The following is a 20,666-nucleotide window of genomic DNA, read 5'->3' as shown; positions in this document are numbered from 1 at the left end:
AAAAAAAAAAAAAAACAAAAAACTTACCAAGTAGTTTCCCTATTAAACTGCCCACATGATAGATACCAATCATTCCAAAATACTTTGATAGTGTAGATATTGAATAGTTAGGCCTAATGACCACATCCTGAAATATGATCTAGCAGGGCTTGCAATTCAATTTTGCACCTCAGAAAAACCACAAATTATTATATTTTGGTGTCCATCCCAAAGAGTTAAAACCATAACTATTAAAGCTACCAATGTCAAGTTTCCACAGTACTGAAGATGAGATAAGGTCCTCAGAAACTCCGTTCTCATTCAGAGATACCAAGGACTTCTTTAAAACAATCTCTGAAAAAGAATAAATCATAAAAGAAGCAAAAACTTAAAGTCCACTTAAGTATTTTAATATTCAGCTATTTGTAATATAATGTAGACATTTCTTCCTTCTATTTTCTCTACCACTTTTTTTTTTGTTTTCAGATATTAACACTTTTCCAGAAAACCATGAGTTTTTCGGGATTTTTGTTTTGTTTTGTTTAACCTGTGATTTTGTTTTAATTTTCTTAGGCCTTCAAATCACATGATTTACAAACTTGTACTGATGGCATATCTCCTCTGTTAATGAGTTAGCAAAAGCACTTACATACATGGTAGTTCGGTAGATATTATGTTTTTGAAAAGCTGTTTAAAAGACATCCCTGAGTAATATTTTAGTCTGACGTAAAGCATTCACAGGCAAAATTTGTTACTATCTCTTTCATATTGAAGTTTGAAAATTCCTAAGCTTAAAGATCATCTGTAAGATGTGAGAAATATATAGATATATAGGTGTATATATATTATCACAATAAAGTGCCTAAAGTATATAGTTGTATGTATATTATCACACTAAAGCAAACGGCAACATTTTAGATACAGGGAATTTTAATTAAATTAGCACAGTGAAATTAGTACTTACCAGGCTAAGAAATACCATTTGAAACACAAATGATTCTTGCTCTGGACTATGAGACAGCGAAGGGGTTTTCTCGGTATTTAAATGTATTAGTAGAACTGGTTACATAAATCTAAACATAAAACCAGTTTCCTACAGGTTTTGACATGACATTCACATCTCTGTGAAAAGTTAAAAATTGCTAATCAAGTCCAATTATATTTTAGATGGGGAGACTGACTATACTTGCTAAACTATAATTACTATCAAAATTCAAAAAGCAAATCATATTCATTTATCCACAAGCCAATCTTATTTAAATCAAGACTATCAAAAAAATTCTGCGAGTCATTCATGATCTGAAATTCGGTGTTTGAGCTCAATTCAAATATGGTGCATATAAAAAACGAAGTATTTCTATTTTGTAATAAAGACACTGCAAACTGCTACTCATTAGCAACTACTTTGAAGTAATTATCAACTCTGCCCTTTCTGACTTCTTAATGCCAACAGAGGATCATTTTTGTTCCTGGTTGTACTACTTAGGATTTTCCAAATACTCCCATCAGTGTGTCCTCTTTCTAGATGATGCTTTAGTTCTTGTTGGCATCTGTGTACCTGACCTGTCTTTCACCCACATCTTTGAGATCTGGCCTAACTTTGTGCTTGCCTCCTTTTTCCATAGTGTGGCACTGGGCACACTTCTGGGAGGAAAAAAAACTTGCCCGTCGCAACAACACTCATTTCAAAAACAGCTGTTTTGTTGATCACACTACAAAGTTTCTCTGAGGTTATGAGTAGTCTTGACTGCTCTAAAACAATCATGGCAGCCATATTCCCCTTGTTAGAGATTGGGTTGGGCATGGACATATAAAAGCATAGGACATTTCTGGCCAGAATATAAGATGGAAAGGTTTTGAGGACATTGTTGAAAAGGTTTCATTTCTGGTATCAGCCATCCAGACAAATCCACCACAGAAATCAGAGACAAGGACAGATTCCTGGCATACCAGTCCAGGAGCTGCCTGACTTCTGCATTCCTTATCAGATAATAAGCTACTTATTGCTTCAATAAATTTAGGGGTTCTCTGCTAGTTCCAAGCATCTAATCAATAGGCCAGGTTTTTTTCTTCAAAAATATACAAATGTAGGACAAAATGCATTCATAAACAGCAATTCAAACATTATAGGTTAATATAAAATGCAAAGTATGTTTTGCCTGCCTCCCAATTCCACTCCTCAAAGGTTGTTAGCAGTGCATTGTCGATTTTCTGGAGGTTGTAATTAAAATTTGAAATAACATGCTTAAATCTGTTATCAGATTTGTTTTAAATACTGCCTTTTTCATTTTTATTAAAAATGAAACAGCTGGCCCTCCCTGGTGGCGCAGCGGGTTAAAGCACAGCACTGAGAATCTAAAGCCGCTTCCGCATGAGTTCAATTCCCGCCTGCCCCGGAGGTGACCACATGGTGTGGCAGACCTCTCCTGACCGGCTCGCTGCTCCCCTCAGCAGTGTACTTCGTCGATCTGCCTGTTCTGTTCCCCACTCTGTCTCTGGTTAAGCCTCTCACCGCCCCTGAGCCTCTAGCCTGTACCCCAATTCTGTATGCAGAAATAAATAAATCTTTAAAAAAAAAAAATGAAACAGCTGAGCCCTCCCTGGTGGCGCAACGGGTTAAAGCACAGCACTAAGAAGCTAAAGCCACTTCAGCATGAGTTTGATCCCTGCCCAGGTGATCTACATGGCGAGGAGACCTCTCCTGACCAGCCTGCTGCTCACTCAGCAGTGTACTTCATTAGTTGGCCTGTTGTGCTCCTCACTCTGTCTCTGGTGAATCCTCTCACCTCCCCTGCACCTCTGGCTGTACTCCAGTTCTGAATGCATAATAAACCTTTAAAAAAAAAAAGCTATCTACTTAGAATCAATTGATTATATAACCTATTGTGAAAGATAAAATACAAAAGTCAAAAAATATTCTGTATAGTGAAAGAAATTTTATCAGGATGAAGACACCTAACTTAATGAGACTTTTATCTACCCAACAAGGGGTTAAAATATCAAAGAAGTTCAACAACAAAATAAATAACCCAATTAAAAAATGGCCATATCCAAATAGACCCTTCTACAAAGAAGACATACAGATGGCTAATAGGTACATGAAAAGATGTTCATCTCTTTCTTCTCAGGGAAATGCAAATCAGAACAATAAATCCTATAATTGTGAAAATGGTTATTATAAAAAAAAAAAGAAGAAAAGTGTTGGAGAAGATGGAAGAGAAAGAAACTATTATACACTATTGGTGGGTAATGCAAATTGGTGGTCCTTATGGAAAGCAGTCATTGACTCCCAAAATAATTTTAAAAAGAAATTTCATGTGATCCAGTTACTCCACTTATGACAAAAGGACTAATTTGAAGATATATGCACCCCCATGCTCAATGCAGACTATTTACAAAAGCTAACCTAACTGCCCATCTACAAACAGATAAAGATGTGGCATACCTACACAATGGAATACCACCACTCTGTTGTACAAAAGATGAAATCTTGTAATTTGCACCATGGATATTGGCATATTTCATGAAATGGCAGACAAATACCATATAATTTCACTCATGTGATATACAGAAAAAACAGACAAACTAAATATTAAACAAACTCTTAGACCATAATACTAATTTGTAGTTAACAGAAGAGAAAATGGATACAAGTAAATCAGACCATTATATGATGGAGGGTAGAAGTGGACATTGAGTGAACTTAATGTAGTATTCATATATGTTGATTTTTGATGCACACCTAAAACCTATGATGCAATGTTATCTCAGTTAAAAAGTAAATTTTTAGGGTCCTCCCTGGTGGTGCAGCGGGTTAAAGCGCAGCACTGAGAATCTGAAGCCACTTCCGCATGAGTTCGATTCCCGCCTGCCCCGGAGGAGACCACATGGCGAGCCAGACCTCTCCTGACCCGCCCGCTGCTCCCCTCAGCAGTGTACTTCGTCGATCTGCCTGTTCTGCTCCCCACTCTGTCTCTGGTGAAGCCTCTCACCGCCCCTGAGCCTCTGGCCTGTACCCCAGTTCTGTATGCACAAATAAATAAATAAATCTTTAAAAAAAAAAAAAAAAAGTAAATTTTTAAAAAGGAAGCTGCCCAACTTGGTGATTTGTAAAGAAAGAAATCCTTCCATTGTGCTAACAAAAAATAAACTTCAGAAATAAGGGAATATACGTTTTTTTAAGTTCATGATTACTGATTTCATGTCCAGTTATTTTATGTATCAAACTAAACAACTTGTATATTAAATATTTTTCTTGACTTTCAATTTGTATTTTAAATATATATGCTTCAAAGCTCATTTCTTCTTGCAGAACTTACAGCAAAAAAGTCAAAAGGGAGATTTTAAAAAAAGGAGTCAAATAAATGGTGAATAGAAAAAAAAAACACAACAACACAATAATCAGGTTATGGAGAAAAAAAGGGGAGATGCTAACAACATTAAAATAATGCTAAAAGTTATTCCTGATTTTAAGATAGGACTTCTTTTTGCCTCATTTATTATTAAGACTACAGATCATCCTCAGATAAAAACTGAAGGTATCAAACAAAAGAAGTAGGTATAACCTCCAGGAAATAATGAAGTTACATAAATAAAATATTCATTTTCTTCAAAGTTTTCAAATTAAAGGTAATAATAAAAACAGCTGTGTGCTAAGTCTTTTATGAACAGAGAAAAGATGGCAAGGTGGCAAGAAAACTTGCTCTTATCTTAGCAAGTAAATAAACTAAATTATAATTACCAAAATTTATGAGGATATGAAAGGAAGAAAAATTACCAAATGGCAACCAAACAAGGTCATATCAGGGCTTCACATTAGTCAAAAGCAACTTCTCAAATATGGTCTATGTTCAGTATAAGGCAGCCACTGCTTACACATACCCCATATACCTCTAGAATTGCAGAGTAAAGTTTAAGAATAAAATGACAACAGAGAACATTACATTGTAAATAGTATATTTCTCTCACTCACACACAATATTGTATGAGACATTTACTAGTTTTAATATGTATCCATAGGATTAATACTCATATGGAGTATAACATGGAAAAGTGCGGAACAAAAGAAATCAGAACATCTGAAAACAAAAGCACACATTTCTTAGAATTTAAAAATATTGCACATAATAAGGTTGCACAGAAATTACTGGCTGTTTTTACAAACAGAATGAGGTATTAGTCAATTTCTAGATAAAGGTGAGTGCAGAGAAGAGGAACCACACACACAAAATATATAAATTCCTATTAAGACTTCGAGCGCCAACAACTAAGAAAGAAATGTAAAAGATATGTAGAGTAGCTATGACTTGAACACTACAAAATCATTAGGTAGGGACCAAACGTAACAATCTCTTGGCAATATTTCATGAATTTTCAACTTTCCTTCATCCTACATGTCTATATAAGCTTTACAATCATTTCCTGTACCCCAACGCTAAAAAAGAAGTTAAGTCTCTAGTGACTATTAAGCCATGCCTTCCTAAAGCTTTCAGTGGAAATGAACCAAGATACTGCTATCCTTTGCTGAACAACCCAATTATAGTCTCGGGTACATTTAGCAACCCATATTAGAGATGCTACAGAGCATGCAATTTTAAATTAGCAACAGTTCACTGCAAAAATCATTCAAGTTCACACAATTTAAATCTACCACAACTCTTAAAGTTTAATCTTTAAATATTTATCAGGCAAACTCAATCTTTTCTTGGTATTAAAACTGGCCATGTTAAGATGCCCAAGGGCAGGGAAAGAAAAAGACCAGGAAGAATTTTATCTTTTTCTTAAAAAGAACCTTTCCTAATCAGGAAAATTAATATTTAGCTATTTCTCTACTAGCTGAATGTTGCTAAATTTGTCAAAAACAATTTATATTTAATAGCTACATCAAGTTAAAAGAAATCATGCACTTATCAAAATAGTTCACAGAAAATGGTTTTGCATCAAAGATATTGAGGAAGAGCCAACGAGTTGAGTTTAGTGAGGACCAAAATAGAACAAACTACTGTCCTGAACAGTCAGTGTATGTAGTAACCATATTTCCTCTTCTTTGAGTGACAGTCCTACAGTGCTTGCTAGATCCGTGGAATCTATTTTCAGTCTGTACTGTGTGCCGATTGGTGGTGTCAAAACCACTGAAAGAAAACATTTTTTCCATATCTTCAAACATGTCATCAAATAGTCCACCTCCAAAAGAGAAGTCCTGGAAATGATGCCTTTGTCTACTGGAACCATCCTGGCGTGTTTGGAAATGATTTTCAAAATGCTTCTTAGACCGAGTGTTTTGGTTTTGACCAAAAAAACCAAAGTCTTTAAACAAGTCATCAAAATTGAAGTTAAATGACTGCTCAAAAGAACTTCCACTACCTCTTTGTCCTTTGCCATTAGTAAAAGCACTATGTCCAAGGGTATCATATTCTTTTCGCCTGTTAGCATCTGAGAGTGTTTCATATGCTGAAAAAAATAAACATACTTCAGTAACTGAAGGAAAATTAATAAAAATTACAGAAATGTAAACCTATTTAAGCAAGGGAATTCAATCCTCTATTTAAGGGAAGGATCACACATCACAAGTACTACCAAAACAATATAACCATAAGAATAAAATTAAAATGAAAGAAGTTACAAAAGGCAGGGATTTTCAGCTTACTGACTATAAACAGTTAACAATACTTGGTCCAATAAATGTATTAAATGAATGCCACATTACTACAAATATGTGCAAGTTATTCTTCACATTATTTGTGTAAAACCACTGCATGCATTAAGGAAAGTAACTGTCAAATATAACCAATAGGAAGAATTCAGATTTTTCACTTCCTTATTAATTAAAAGTAAATACTTAATTCCAGCTCCCCACTCAGTTACCTATACTCATCATCAATGACTTGAATGCTCAGGAGCTGCAATTTGCTTTACAGCTAGTCTAAAGTCAAAATTTGTTTTGTTTTTCCATTAAAGACAAATGTGTGAAATGTTGATCAAGTGGAAGGGGGAAAAAGTTATTTTACAGTTTACCTTAATTTTTTTACAGTTAATATATTTAATCTCAACACTTAGTAAAAAGCTATTTTATGTTAGTTCATAAATTTATGCACCTAAAACTCCTTTTCACTTAAAAACAGTAAGTGGTTTTATAAATAATAAAAAAAAAGTGCTTTCAACATTTTGATATTTGTGCCATCTGTTATGTTGCAGAGAATCTCACTGTATTTAAATGTAGCTCTCACACTCCTCATCTTCACAAAACCTTCCAATACACACATCTTAATTATCATTTTTCCTTTACTAGTTAATGCCTGTGAGACCTCAGAGTCATTTACTTACCTTCTGCAATCTCTCTGAATTTTGCTTCAGCATCAGGGCTCTTATTTTTGTCAGGATGGTATTTCATAGCCAACTTGTGAAAGGCCTTCTTGATTTGGCGCTCTGATGCTGATTTTGGCACACCTAAGATATCATAGTAACTTTTTGAGGCCAAAATTAATTCTGTTATCATTAAAATGCAGATCGCAAAGATAAAAACTGATTGAGGAGTAGCCATTTCTAATATCCTGAAAGAAAAAAGAAAAAAAGCTTTACTCATGAAACTAAATAACACAAGATATATTTAATGTAGTATCAAAATGTTCAGCATGTCATGTCTAGTACCTGCACCCAGGTTATTTCACCTATTTTAGCTTTACTACCTCTAATTGGTCTTACCCCTAGTGAAAAACTGTTTTTGGCCTTGCCTTTCCATGGGTACTCTCACTATCCACAGAATAGACAATATTCAATAACTGATTTTTACTGGAGACTAATATGTAAGCATCAACCATTAAAAAAAAAGTGAAAAATCCCATTTTTTTAAAGGAGTTCATTCTCCCTGTAAAGAATTTATATTTGACCCGCGGGGGTTACAATTGAGATGGGAGGGAAAAATGTACAAAATGATGTAAAAATAAACTGTTATAAAATAAAAAAAAATAAAAAAGAAAATGACAGACTAATATCTCTGATGAACAAAGATGCAAAAAAAATAATTTATATTTGAAAGGGGTTTAAAAAATGTAACTTTGGCGGAAAAAAAAGTTAAATTTAGTAGCCCAATATATTACTGGTTTATTCCCTTTTTAAGAAAATAGCATGTTCAGCTTTCATTTCAGCTTTGTGAGTTATGGATTGCAACTATCAATAACACAAATAATACAGCAGACTGTAATTTTCAAAGAGCTCAATATTTAACCAAAAAAGCACGAGTAAATAAGTCGTCTAAAACTCTTAAGTAACAGAAATTGTGATTTCTCCCAAGGCTGCGAAAAAGATGAACTATCATGGTCTATACTTAAGATAAATTCTTATTTTCAAACTCCTCAGTAGCCGTTAAAATATGTCCCTAACTTAAGAAGTTTTAACTTAGAATTCTTAATAGCACAGATTTCAAGAGTTGAGCTCAAGAAGCCCTCCTGTTTCATGAGCACTATGCCACAGGAGTCCCTAATACCCTATGATGACATAACAAGGCTGACGAAAGACACTCTGGTTTGTGGAAACTGTCTGCCTTCCTCTCCTGTGGCCCTTCCAGAGCGTAATTAGTAGGTGGCTTTCATCTTTCCACAGTTACTCACAGTCACGGGTACCAAGGATCAAGTGCAAGCTCCTGGTTTAAAGAACACAAACCCAGAGTGTACCGCGACAGCAGGCTGTCCCCTAGTCAAAGGGCGGGTCTAAACCTGACTGGGAGGCCTCTCACTGGCTTGCTCAACGTTATCCCGCAGTTTCAAGTTGAACATCTGACACTTTTTTGCAGATTTGAAAAAGACAAAACAGATTTAATTGGCTAACTTTTGTTTTATACCGACTTCTCTCCACGGCAGCCAGGGCCCTGCTGTCCCAGTCAGTGGACGGCTGGATCGGACCGTCCGGCCCTCATCCTCAGACACGGTCGCTGACACACGCCCTGACAGTGCAGGCTCCGCCGTGGCGGCTGCCGCGGCCCGGGGTCCAGCCCAGGAAGGCGCCTTCCCGAAAAGTCGCCAGCGGAACAACCCAAAACACAATCGTGAGGTTCGGCCACCTCCTTTTCCCTGTTCCTCTCAGGAACACCCAGCAGCCCGAAGCCTTTGCGGCCATCGTATGGCCGCCGAGGCCAAGTCAGCCCATAAAGACTGGCCAAGGCCCCGGGAATGCGCGAACTGCACCCCGCGACCCCGGCTTCGTCCCCAGTCCGCACCCGCCAGCTGCTGCGGTTCCTCCACAGAGGCGAGGCGCCGACAAGGTGGACGACGGGCTCCTCACTCCGGCCTCCGCGGGCTCCGGAGCCGGCGCGCGCCCCACCACCGCTGGCACACAGACCTCGAACTCCTCCGGCCGCCGCTGCCGCCGCGTTCCCTCTCGGCCCGCTCCCTACTGGCGGGAGGCAGCTGCAGGCGCGGCCACCTCAGAAGAAGACCTACACGAAACGCTCTCCTATTGGCTCCCGCGGCCCCACCTGACCCTGGCGCCCTACGCGCACGTGGAAAACTGTTGTTGCCGCTCAGACTCTACATCACTTCCGGTTCCAATCCGCCGGAAGGATGGCGCTGAGCCCCCGCCTGGCGGAAGTGAGTGGAAGGTGGCGTCGATCAAACGCTGGCCCGACCCCGGCGCAGGCGCGGTGACTCCGGCTGCCAGAAACCGCGTACCCGCCTCAGCCAGGGGGGCTCGCCGGAGCCCCTTAGCCCGCCGGGATCTCGCGGCGACGCGTCGGAGCGATGCCCCGCTATTGCGCTGCGATTTGCTGTAAGAACCGCCGGGGGCGAAACAATAAAGACCGGAAGCTGAGCTTTTACCCGTAAGTTGCCGCAGAACATCAGTGTCAGACTTTCCGTTGGGCTTGTGGCTTTAGGGTGTCTCTTACTTGCTCTGAAAGTACGTGCTCAGCTCGCCGGGCTTGGTGGTCACCTCGCGGGAGGAGGGCACAAAGGCTTGACTGAGCTTCTCTGGAAATGCCCCGACTGAGCGAGGGCGCTGGACTGCGGACCAGGCTTGGGGGCCTGGCTGGGTGTTAACAGCGCACTTTAAACAGTCGGGTTTGCTGGGTGATGGTGTTTGCGTTTCCCCACCTGACCTGTCCTCATTTCATTCAACGACGTTACCACCCAGCCGTGGACGGTACAGCAAATCAGACGAAAGACTGGGTTAACTCGAAGGTAAAACTCTTCTGTGTTGTTTTTGATTCCATTTTCTCCTGAGGGAAACGGCGGCCTTTCAGAAACATTAAGTCACTGACCGCGAACATTCTATGGCAGAGCCAGAATGATAACCCATCTCCTGCCTAAGCACTGCACAGTTTTTGTACGGAGGGCAGGGTTTTAGTATTGCGAATTCTAGTGCCCCCACTATTTATAAAACCACAGTACTTACCCAGAAGAACAGGGAACCAATACTGTGTAGTCCTAAAGATTCCAGGCTCCAACCAGACTTACAGGTTCAGTCAGATCCCAGCTCCACTACTTTGTAACTCAACCACCGACAAATTAAACTCTGGGTGCCGACCTGTCATTTGCAGTGGAGATGGTCATAATACCTGATTCACATTAAAGAGTGTAAAGAAGTATATATGAAAATAGCATTTTAAAAGTCTTTCCCTTTTTCTTGCATTTAAAAATAGTTCATTTAGCTCTAATTTAGTTGTCTCTTTGAATTTTCATTAGTTATTGTGTGAAGCTATTTTAATTTAGACCTCTGTTTAAGATGTAACAGAAAAATTATAAACTTAACCATGGCTAGCAAAGTTCAGGTCTCTGAAAATCTATTTTCACCTTTAAATGCCTGTTCAGGTTGTGACTGTCATACTTAACTAAGCTATCAATATGTACAAAGTTAAAATTTTTTGTATGAGTAGGTGTCTACCGCAAGAACCTTTAAAAAGTAGATCATCTTTTTCTATACAAGGATATCAGAGTTTAAAAATATTTCTTTCAAAGTAACAGACTTTTCTGCTAGTGTCTTACAAAGTTATCAATATTTAAAGAAGAATCATGTTACTACAAAGCATAAATTAAGTGGTTGGGATGAAGGCATATATAACAGATTTTTGTTGGAGAAACCTTACATCATTACAATTTTTTCTCTCTTTTTTATTGAGGCAACATTGGTTTACAACACCACATATGATTTAGGGGAATAGGTTCACACCACCTGACTTACTTGTCTCCACACCATGCCTACCACCCAAGCACCCATAGACCTGTACCTTAGATCATCAGGCCTCCTATCCCCTTGTTCCCACCCCAATCCTCATTCCACCTTCCTCTCTCCCTTCTAGTAACCTCAATTCCGCAATCTTATTTCCAGACTTTGTTTTGGTTTAGTTTTGTCATTCCTTCACTTTGTTGTCTCAGTTCCACACTAGTGAAATCATACAGCATTTGTCTTTCTCCTTCTAACTTTGTTACTGTTTTCTTTAATAGGACATTATTTAATGTGTCTTGAACTGTATCCTTATAGAGCCATCAAAAGAAATAAATCACTGTTAACTGTTCTTTAATATGTTTTAATCCAAGCCTGTTTAGACTGGTACAAAGTTTTCTGTCAAATTCTGCTTTAGCCCAATTTTGCATATAAGACACATTGATCCAGGTTATTGTAAGTTTAGGAAAAACCCATATAAAGTATGTGTTCCTACATTTTGCTTGAAAGGACTGAGTTTTGTTTTACAAGCCATGGTTCTCATACCAAAGTCTTGGCTATACTCTTACATCTTAGTCATCTTAACTGAAGAAATGACTAGCAGTAGTCATAATGATACCTTGCTTTTTTAAATATATAGCATAGGTTGTTTTCTTTTTTTTTTAATTTCAGGTTTCCTCTACATGACAAAGAAAGACTTGAAAAATGGCTAAAGAACATGAAACGAGATTCATGGGTTCCCAGTAAATACCAGTTCCTGTGTAGTGACCATTTTACTCCTGATTCTCTTGACATCAGATGGGGTATTCGATATTTGAAACAAACTGCAATTCCAACAATATTTTCTTTACCTGAAGACAATCAGGTATTGGAGGCAGGGAGTAGGGGAGGGGGAATGAAGCTAAGCAGGGGGCAAGTGATCAGGTGGAGGGAGTGGAGAGAGAAATTGCTGGGACAACAGAGAAAAAAAGAGAACTAGTTTGTACTTTTCCTAAAACTGAGATGATTTTTAAAAATATCAACTGTTGAGAACATAGTTTATGAGGAACAAAAGATAACACAAAAATTACAAGGTTATTAACATAAGTTAATGATCTAGGACTTTTTACTGGTCTTTTTAAATGTGAGGTGTTCCCATCATCTAATGAATTTACTAATGCTTTTTGAAAAACACTTTATATTTCAGTTGTTACACACAACTTTTTCTTTAATTCAGTAAGTTTGCTTGTCCTTAATGCTGCTCAAAGTTATAAATAAATAGCACTAATTAATAAAACAATAGATCCATTAAGGATATCATTTTTAGAATTTGAAAATAATATTTTCTAGGAAAAAGACCCTTCCAAAAAAAAATCTCCAAGGAAAAAATTAGAAGAAGAAAAACAAGTTTGCCTAAAAGCCAAGTCAGAAGAAGTATATGTATCAAATGAGCCAAAGAAAAATACAGTTATCACAGATGCCCTTCCTGAACATGCAGAATTACTTAATTCATCTTTCTTGGTGAAGTCATCAGCTCCAGAAACAATAAGTATACAAAATAATATTTTAAGTTTTAATCCACTTAAGCATGATTCCAGAAAGCCAGAATCAACCTTGGCAACATCAGTTAATCAAAACATATGTAAAGGTGGTTTTCACAGATCGCTTGAGATTCCAAAATCTACAGCTATTACTTTGACAACTTCAAATGAAGAAGGTATTCACCAGTCTTTGGAAAACCAAGAAGTGCTTGAAATAGCTAGCAATCATCTTGCTAATCCAAACTTTATAAATAATTCAACAGAAATTAAGTCAGTGCAGGAAAACCCATACTTACTCAGCACAATTGCTCAAAAAGTTGAAGAAATAAACACAAATAAAGAATCTGTTATTGCCATTTTTGTACCCACAGAGAATCCCAAACCTACAGTTAATTCTTTCCTACCTGCTCAAAAAGAAACTGTGGAAATAGAAGACACAGACAATGAAGACTCCTTATATAAGGATGTAGACTACGAGACTGAAGTTTTACAAATTGAACACTCGTACTGCAGACAAGACATAAATAAGGAACATCTTTGGCAGAAAGTCTCTAAACTACATTCAAAGATAACTCTTCTTGAGCTACAAGAGCAACAAACTCTAGGAAGGCTGAAGTCTTTAGAAGCATTAATAAGACAGCTAAAACAGGAAAATTGGCTATCTGAAGAAAATGTCAAGATTGTAGAAAATCACTTCACAACATACGAAGTTACTATGATCTAACAAAATTTTAAAGCTGTGACTATATAAGCATTTGTAGTAAAACCAAATATGTATAAAGTGAACTTTCTCTTGTATAAAGTGTTAATCTTAGTGAAACTAAGATGCTCTAATACATCCTGTTCTTAAAGTGTTTATTTCTTTGAAAAAAGTAGTTGTTGAGCAATAGAGAGAACATGTCATTACTTCATAATTTTGCAAATTAAAGTTAAAACATAACAAACAGTAGGATTAGTCATAAAATGGAGAACAGGTAAAAAAAAGCCCAGAAAAGTAAAAGGCCCCAGGAATCAGACCTGTTTCTACCTTTGGCAGATGACTTGCGCAGATTATCAAGATTGAAACTCAGCCTCTATAAAATTAGGACAGTTTACTCTATCTCTAATGTATTTTTTTAACAGTTCTTTCTTTTTCTAGTAAGATACTTTTAATAGAACTTTCCTGTAAGGTAACCTGCACTTATATAAAATCGGATGTGAACTTGATTTTTATACAATTAACTATTGGATCGTCTTCAATATTTATTGAATTCTATGTTGTTTGACTTGGCTATAGTTACCTATAATTTAAAGTAAAATACTCCTTTTATAATTCCAGCTGAACTAAAATAACCACCTATTAACTCAGTTATTAGCAAAGGTACTCTAAACGTGAAAGAACGTATATTTCAATACTTTATTTGTGACTAACCACCATAGTCATTTAAGCCTCTGATTATCCTGTATTTAAGGTTATATTTATAAATCAAAAATTTGAATGACTTGATCTTTTTAAACATATAATTATATTTTAGAAATAATTTGTATCTATTTACTAGGTATATCTTTTAAAAATGTGTGTCATTTTAAAATTCCAGGATGATAAACTTATACTACCGTCCCACTTAGTATATATTTTATTAAATTTCATAAACAAGAAATTAGAGATATGTTGATGACCTTAGGGAGATAAATAAGAAAGAGAATTGATGGTGAAATAAATAAAAGGAGAGATTATAGTCATACAAATTTAAGAAAAAGAGAGATGAAAGCAAAAACTTACTGTAGCAACAGAAATGTACAAAATAGATGATCCTTTAAAATTGACCATCAATAAGGGGTGGAGTGGGGAATGGGATCAAAAACAGTGGGAGGAGGGAAATGCACTGGACTATGGTGATGGCACATAGGTGATCAATATAATTAAATATGCTAATGTTTATGCTATTAAGCCAGATCCTATCAGTCTGATTCTTAGTTTTTCTCATACATCATACAAGTTGCTAGTACTAGCTAGAAGAAAGGTTTAGAGAATTTTGTAAGGAAACACGTTTTTGATTCTGGAAAATAGGTACTCAATAAATATTAGTTGACTGCATCACAAATAGTGTACTAATTGTTTTGTAAATGACTGGTTGTTATTTTTGGCTATATTTCATTTAGTTTACAGGCTAATAAATTAATTCCTGTTATGTAAATATCAGCTAGTTATAAAAAATTGATGAGAAGTATCTTTACCTCTAATCATGGAGACACTATGAGGCCAAAACCTAAAAATGTTGCATAAATTAAGTACCAATAATTGATAGTTAATATGATATTTTTAAATATTCCCATTTGATTTTTGCTAAAACTTATTTAAAATAAATAATACAGTAAAAATGTCAATGTGTTTTAACTTATTTTTTGCTCTTTATATCATAGTTTTTTCTTTAAAATTACAGTTTTCTTAGGAATAATTATATTAGTTTTACTTTAAATTTAACATATTAAAAGTAAGGTATTGTTTGGGCTGTCTGTATTCAGTTCGGAATGTTTTCAGTGTAAACCAGCTTACCTCTGAATTTTATTTGAGGTTCTAGCCAACTGTGTTTCTTATTTGGATTATTACAGGAGCTTTTAATTAATCTTGCCAATATATTCAGTCTCTACTTCCATGACATACTGAACTCTGCTGCCAACTGTTTACCTAAAATACAGATCTAACTGCATCATCCACCTGCATTTGATTCTCCTAACTCAAAATTCTGTAATAATTCTCCAGTACAAATGGAATAAAAGCCAAATTTATTACTATCATATACATGAACCTGTGATTCTGTTTATCTTGTATTCATGACACACATGTCTTCTTATATTCCTTAGATGCAACCAATCTGTCAAATTTGCATATTAATTTTGGTAGAATTTCATTCCTTTTTCTAGTTGAAATTATTTTCTCTCTGATCATACAGGACTTTGTTTCATAACACTATAACAGCATTTACCTTAGACTTTTTATATCATAATACCTATGATTTCTATAAAAGCAGAATTTTCTTTATTTTCTATATCCTTTGGCAGTATAATGTTCTCTCAATAAATGTTTAGAGAAATACTCCTAATTTGCCTACCAGATTTCTTGGTTTTTGCCAGTTAAAATCAAGAGCCTTCTGAGCAAAATATTTGTTCTTGACACTGAAAACCTTGGGAATGATTAAGTAAGGTATAGATCTTAATATAATACTGGAAACTTTCTGTGTTTCCAATGTACAGTGTAATTTACCACCAGTAACTGCTATGTCATCTATTAATTGATGTTTGCTATGTGAGGCTGATCCCAACCCAGACTATTTCATACTTTATTCTAGATAATTCTAAAAAAAGTTTGATAAAGTTATGTAACTTTATGTTTGCATGTCAGGAAGTTAGGTAAGTAAAATTTAGAAAGACATCAATATAAATATGTGGCCCTGATCTAAGTAACAAATTTTCTGTATTTTTAAAATTTCTGCATACAAGAATTGGGGTCTAAGTTCAAGGTGTGGGGTGGAGGTGGGGACCCTGTGAAAGGCTTTACCAAAGACAGTGCACAGCAGAACAGGCAGATCTGAAATACACTCCTGAAGGGAGCAGTGGGTGAAACAGGAGAGGTCTGCTGTGCCATGTAGGTCAGCTCCTTGGCTGGGGATAGAAATCACACTGCTGTGGCTGGAGATAGCTTGGTAATGTTGAGACTTTAATCACTGCACCACCAGATAGCCCCTTATCTGCATATTTGTAATTTTTTAAAATTCAGCTATGTATTGAGTTACAATTTCAGTGCATTTGATTTTTTTCTAGCTAAATTGGACAACTCTGCTAACTAATTTGGTGTTTGAATACATTTTTTTTGCCTTTTAGGTTAATATGCACTGTATTTGTTGGAAATGTGGATGGGTAAAACACTTGTACACAACTGTTCAGGGAATATGCTACAGAGAAAAAGGTAGGACAAAAGGCAGCTATATAAAGAGCCATAAACTTCAAGGATGAGTCTGTTTAACCATTTTAATCTTTCTGCCTGCTTAGTTTCTCAGCTTTATTCCCAGGAACTTTTCTACCTCTCCTCAGCCACCTCATTCCCATGGTCATTGGTGAACTTTCATCATCACCTACTGTATTCTCTTCCCGTACAAATGGCATGAAATCTATTCAGATGACTACCTCCTATTCTAAAATATGCTGTTGGAATAACACTGCAATGGACCACTTTAACACCATCTATTATTCCTGAGGTAGGTTGTATTTTACAAATATGGCTACAAAAAGTATCTTGCTGTTCTACAGTGTAACTCTGCTGCTCCCTCATCAAGAGATAGCTTATTTCTCTGCCTCTTTGAATCTGGTGGGCTGTGTGACTAACAAGATAAAGTGAAAATGATTCTGCCACTTCCAAATACAACATTTAATTGGCTTGGCAGCTTCCACATCCTCTGGAACAGTACCTCTTAGAGTGCCAGATGCCATGTAAGATGTGTGATTACCCTAAGATCATGCTCAAAAACCAAACCATGTGGAAAGTTTGGAGAATAGGACATTAGACGCATAAATGAAGACTCCACCATGGAGACGGATGCATAATCTGGTTTATTACTCTGTTGGAAAGTTTTCAAAAGTAGGAGCCTCCCTGGTAGGGGAAGGGGTTAAAGCAAAGCACTATGAATCTATCCACAGCCACTGCAGCATGAGTTTGATCCCTGACCAGGGAAGTGACCCACTTGGCGCAGCCCCTTGCTCTACTCCACAGTGTATTTCAGCCGATCTGCCTGTTGTGCTTCCCACTCTGGTGAATCCTTGTACCACCCGCACCTCTGTCCTGAACACCAATGCTTGTATATATAAATAAGTTAGTCTTTTTTAAAAAATAATTAAAAGCTTTAAAAATGAAAAATTTCATAGTTAATGACTACTCAGTGTTAGCCTCAGTAAAGGTTATTTATAATGGGGAATTACAGTGAGTGTTAATCATTTGGAGTCAGTAAACTAGAATTTGTGGGAGGCAGATAATACCCCTTCACTAAAACTTTGAGAAGGTACAATTTATTTCATAAAAGAGATGTGAGAGGGCAGGGTAGCAGCTAAGTAAAATGTGACATTTTATATAATACTCCCCTTTAGTAACAAATTCTAGCATCATTCTCTCCTTAATAACCCACTGACCCATTTTTCTACTCCCAGAGAAAATAAGAGCCATGCAGTACTGGATAGGGTGACATACAATCTTTGAAGAGATTAAAAGGTTTAATGGTAGTAGGAACTAATCAGCTAAATAAGTATTCCTTCATATTCTCAGAGAAACCCCGAAGACAAAGAATATTCCCTCAGTAATGCTCAATGATTTTGTTCCCAAGCTGAGGTTGTTAATAGCATCTTTGGTACATGCACCAACAGTGGGTCATGTCTAATTAAATTAAATTGGGGCACTGGTGATGGGCGTGGTATGCAAACATACAGTGTGTCCAAGGCAGACACATTGATGTAAGCCAGTGTTACCTGAATAAACATAGTTTAAGGGTAAGTAAGGTGACCTGCTGTTCTTTGCTTCAAGAAAACTTACCACTTATTCCCTTGCTCTATAAATCCCAGACCTTCTAGATAATAGAGACTTTTAGAAAATCCTATCAAATGGACATTACTTTAAAACTCCCATTCTTTTTTCTTTGAACCCTTGTATTCCCCACACTCATCCTAGGGGCAGCCACGCCTTGCTGTAACCCAGAGTCTGTAGCCAGGCTATCGGCTGTCATCTCTGTGCTTTCCCATCCACGACTGTCTATGTTTTGTCCCTTTTTCAAGCATTGTCACACAGTGTTGTTTTTGTTACTGAAACCTTGCCTTACAATTTAGAAGGTTTGAATGTGTAAGTTCAGGAAAGGGAAACGTGATAAGCATTTCACCATAGAAAATGGAACTTACAGTTTCTAAGGTACTTGAAGTGTACTTAAGGTCGCTCACAAGTATCTTTTAAACTAAGTGTTTAAATAACCTAACATCAATAACAAAAACAATTGGGTTAACTATTATTAAATTTTCCTTTATCTGAATTACTTTTGGTAATATGTTAATCTGGGCCTCCTGGTGGCTCAGGGGCTAAAGTCTCAGCACCATCAAGCTATTGCTAACCACTGCTGCATGCGTTCCATGATGCAGCAGACCTCTCCCTTCTTGCTTCCTGTTCCCCTCAGCAGTATATTTCAGTGGATCTACCTGTTCTGCATAAATAAATAAAAGTAAAAGTAAATCTTAAAAAAAAAAATGGGGAGTGAAGTTGCACAGACTCGGAGGAGGAGAGCGTGGTCACAGTCCACAGCCTTGCCTCAGGGAACATGCACCTTTCCACACCTGCAGCCAGGCCAGCAGTGACCCTCCTACATGGCCTACCACACTCAAGTGGAGTCTTGCACTGCCGGTGCGCCACAGCCAACTGCTGCAAGAGCAGCTTCCAAAGGAGTTCAGGGCCAGTGTGCTTCCTGCATTTCCCCCAAAGAAGCTTTTCTCTCTGATAAGCTGCAGGGGAGAAAGCAGTTAGAGAAGTACACCTGGATCTTCCACATGACTTGATAGGATGCTTTAATCTCTTTCTAGTTTGAGAAAAAGAAGAGGAAGCCTTTCCTTTTGTACTAAAGTTGAAAGAGTTTGAGTTACTGTGTGTGTGTGTGCATTACTGTCTTCAGAGTCAAGAGAAAGGTTCTGCTAAGGAAGGGTTACTGGAACTACCTGTGATGACAGTGTCCAGCATTGGCCTGAACCTGCTCTATGATCACACGTTATCAGACATTGAGTGTGCATGGATCCCACTAGTCACCAAGCAGCAGCAGCAACTGAAATTTCTGCAATCGAAGTTTCCCAAGGAGTTCCTACAGCTGGCCCAAACAGACACTGCAGCACTATGGATGCTTGGGCTTTGATGCCTGTGTGACCTCCTTACCCGAGAACTGTCCCGTGATGGCGAGCATAGGCAGTTCGGCCTCTAGCTCCAGCAACTCTGAGAAAGCAGCTTCTGGGTCACTTGCTTGCAGTGCTGGTAGCTCACCTCTGTGCCACTGCCCAGTGGAGGCACAAGCAGCCTGGGCCAGCCAGGGCCAGGCTTGGAACTGGCTTTGAAATACCTCATAAGCAAGGACCAGCTATAGGAATCACTGTCGTCAACTCCAGGCGAGCATCTGCTTGCTGTCCATAGTAGATGAACTGATAGTGAAGAAATCCAGAGACAGTGTGTGGGTTGGGGGATAAGGGTAGTGGGCACTGCAGTCCCAGAAGAGATGCCAGTGTTGTCCACCTTAAGTTCACCTTTGGAGACACTGGGGATGACGGTCTGTAATCTGCAGTGCTGCAATGTCTGCCCTCTACCCCAGAAGAATGTTCAGAAACTTGCCCTGTATTTTTACTGTATTCCCCAAGTTGGGGAGTCTTTTCTATCTTCACTTTTTGCCCTCCCAACCAGAGGCCCCCTAACATAGTTCCCCTTCCCCCCCAGGCTGGCTGCACAAAGGTTACTGCCTTTTTCCAAAGCTGGCCTCACTGCCAAATTAGCACTTGTGCAAAGTCCAGAGAACCATGACTACTTGCCTTGGGGAGGAACCACAGCTCCCCTGGGGCTGCTTCTAGAGGCTCTGGGCCAGGGGGATGGGCAAAGGTCTAGGTATGGCCTGGCCCATTTCCTATCACTAAACTCAGTCTGATTGCTGCCTTAAAAAGAGAGGAAGAAAGAGAATAGAAGAAAGCAGATTCAAATGAAAGAAGCAAAAGGAATCCCATGCTGGTGGTTAAGGAGGTCACAATATTGAAGCAGTGACACAAGACAGCTCTCTCCTCCTGCACCATCTGATAGGCATTCGTACCTGCTGCATTTAACAGCTAGTCTTCTTACATTCTAAGGAAGTTAAACACCTAATGAATTTAGATATCAGGTGCTAGCAAGCTGGAGCCCTCCTGAAGCCTCTATGTGCCCTCATCAAAGGACACACCGGCCCCTGCCCATCTCCCTTTTATTTGATTCCTTTATGTAAATAACCC

The 20,666-nt window shown here is 37.9% G+C and overlaps 3 protein-coding genes across 6 annotated transcripts in view; 2 read left to right on the top strand and 1 right to left on the bottom strand.

Annotated features, from left to right (window-relative positions):
- Positions 1-4,487: 4,487 nt before the first annotated feature.
- Positions 4,488-9,382, bottom strand: DNAJB9 (DnaJ (Hsp40) homolog, subfamily B, member 9). Of its 2 annotated transcripts, none has more exons than XM_012720738.1 (3): positions 9,313-9,382; positions 7,303-7,529; positions 4,488-6,429 (listed from the first exon to the last, which is right to left on the bottom strand). In XM_012720738.1, the coding sequence occupies exons 2-3, from the start codon at positions 7,517-7,519 to the stop codon at positions 5,978-5,980; spliced, it is 669 nt and encodes a 222-aa protein (XP_012576192.1). In that variant the 5' UTR covers positions 7,520-7,529; positions 9,313-9,382; the 3' UTR covers positions 4,488-5,977. The 2 variants fall into 2 exon arrangements, with proteins under 2 accessions (XP_012576192.1, XP_004677005.1); XM_004676948.2 differs by having other exon boundaries at positions 9,191-9,380.
- Positions 9,383-9,599: 217 nt separating this feature from the next.
- On the top strand, positions 9,600-14,118 carry THAP5 (THAP domain containing 5). 2 transcript variants are annotated; one of them, XM_004676947.2, is made up of 3 exons: positions 9,600-9,790; positions 11,803-11,995; positions 12,460-14,118. In XM_004676947.2, the coding sequence occupies exons 1-3, from the start codon at positions 9,711-9,713 to the stop codon at positions 13,372-13,374; spliced, it is 1,188 nt and encodes a 395-aa protein (XP_004677004.1). In that variant the 5' UTR covers positions 9,600-9,710; the 3' UTR covers positions 13,375-14,118. The 2 variants fall into 2 exon arrangements, with proteins under 2 accessions (XP_004677004.1, XP_012576397.1); XM_012720943.1 differs by lacking the exon at positions 9,600-9,790 and adding an exon at positions 10,025-10,148.
- The window catches only part of PNPLA8 (patatin-like phospholipase domain containing 8), a 54,446-nt gene continuing 45,697 nt past the window's right edge, over positions 11,918-20,666 (top strand). The window contains exons 1-3 of one of the 2 annotated variants that reach the window (XM_012720942.1): positions 11,918-11,995; positions 16,512-16,596; positions 16,722-16,885. The gene's annotated coding sequence lies outside the window, so the exon portion shown is untranslated. Of the gene's footprint in view, positions 11,996-16,511; positions 16,597-16,679; positions 16,886-20,666 lie in introns of both variants that reach the window. The other variant, XM_012720941.1, reaches the window with a different exon arrangement.

Source organism: Condylura cristata, unplaced genomic scaffold (assembly GCF_000260355.1).
Source record: "Condylura cristata isolate star-nosed mole 26May11 unplaced genomic scaffold, ConCri1.0 scaffold00005, whole genome shotgun sequence".
Lineage (NCBI taxonomy): Eukaryota > Metazoa > Chordata > Mammalia > Eulipotyphla > Talpidae > Condylura > Condylura cristata.
This window is presented reverse-complemented; position numbering and strand designations above follow the sequence as displayed.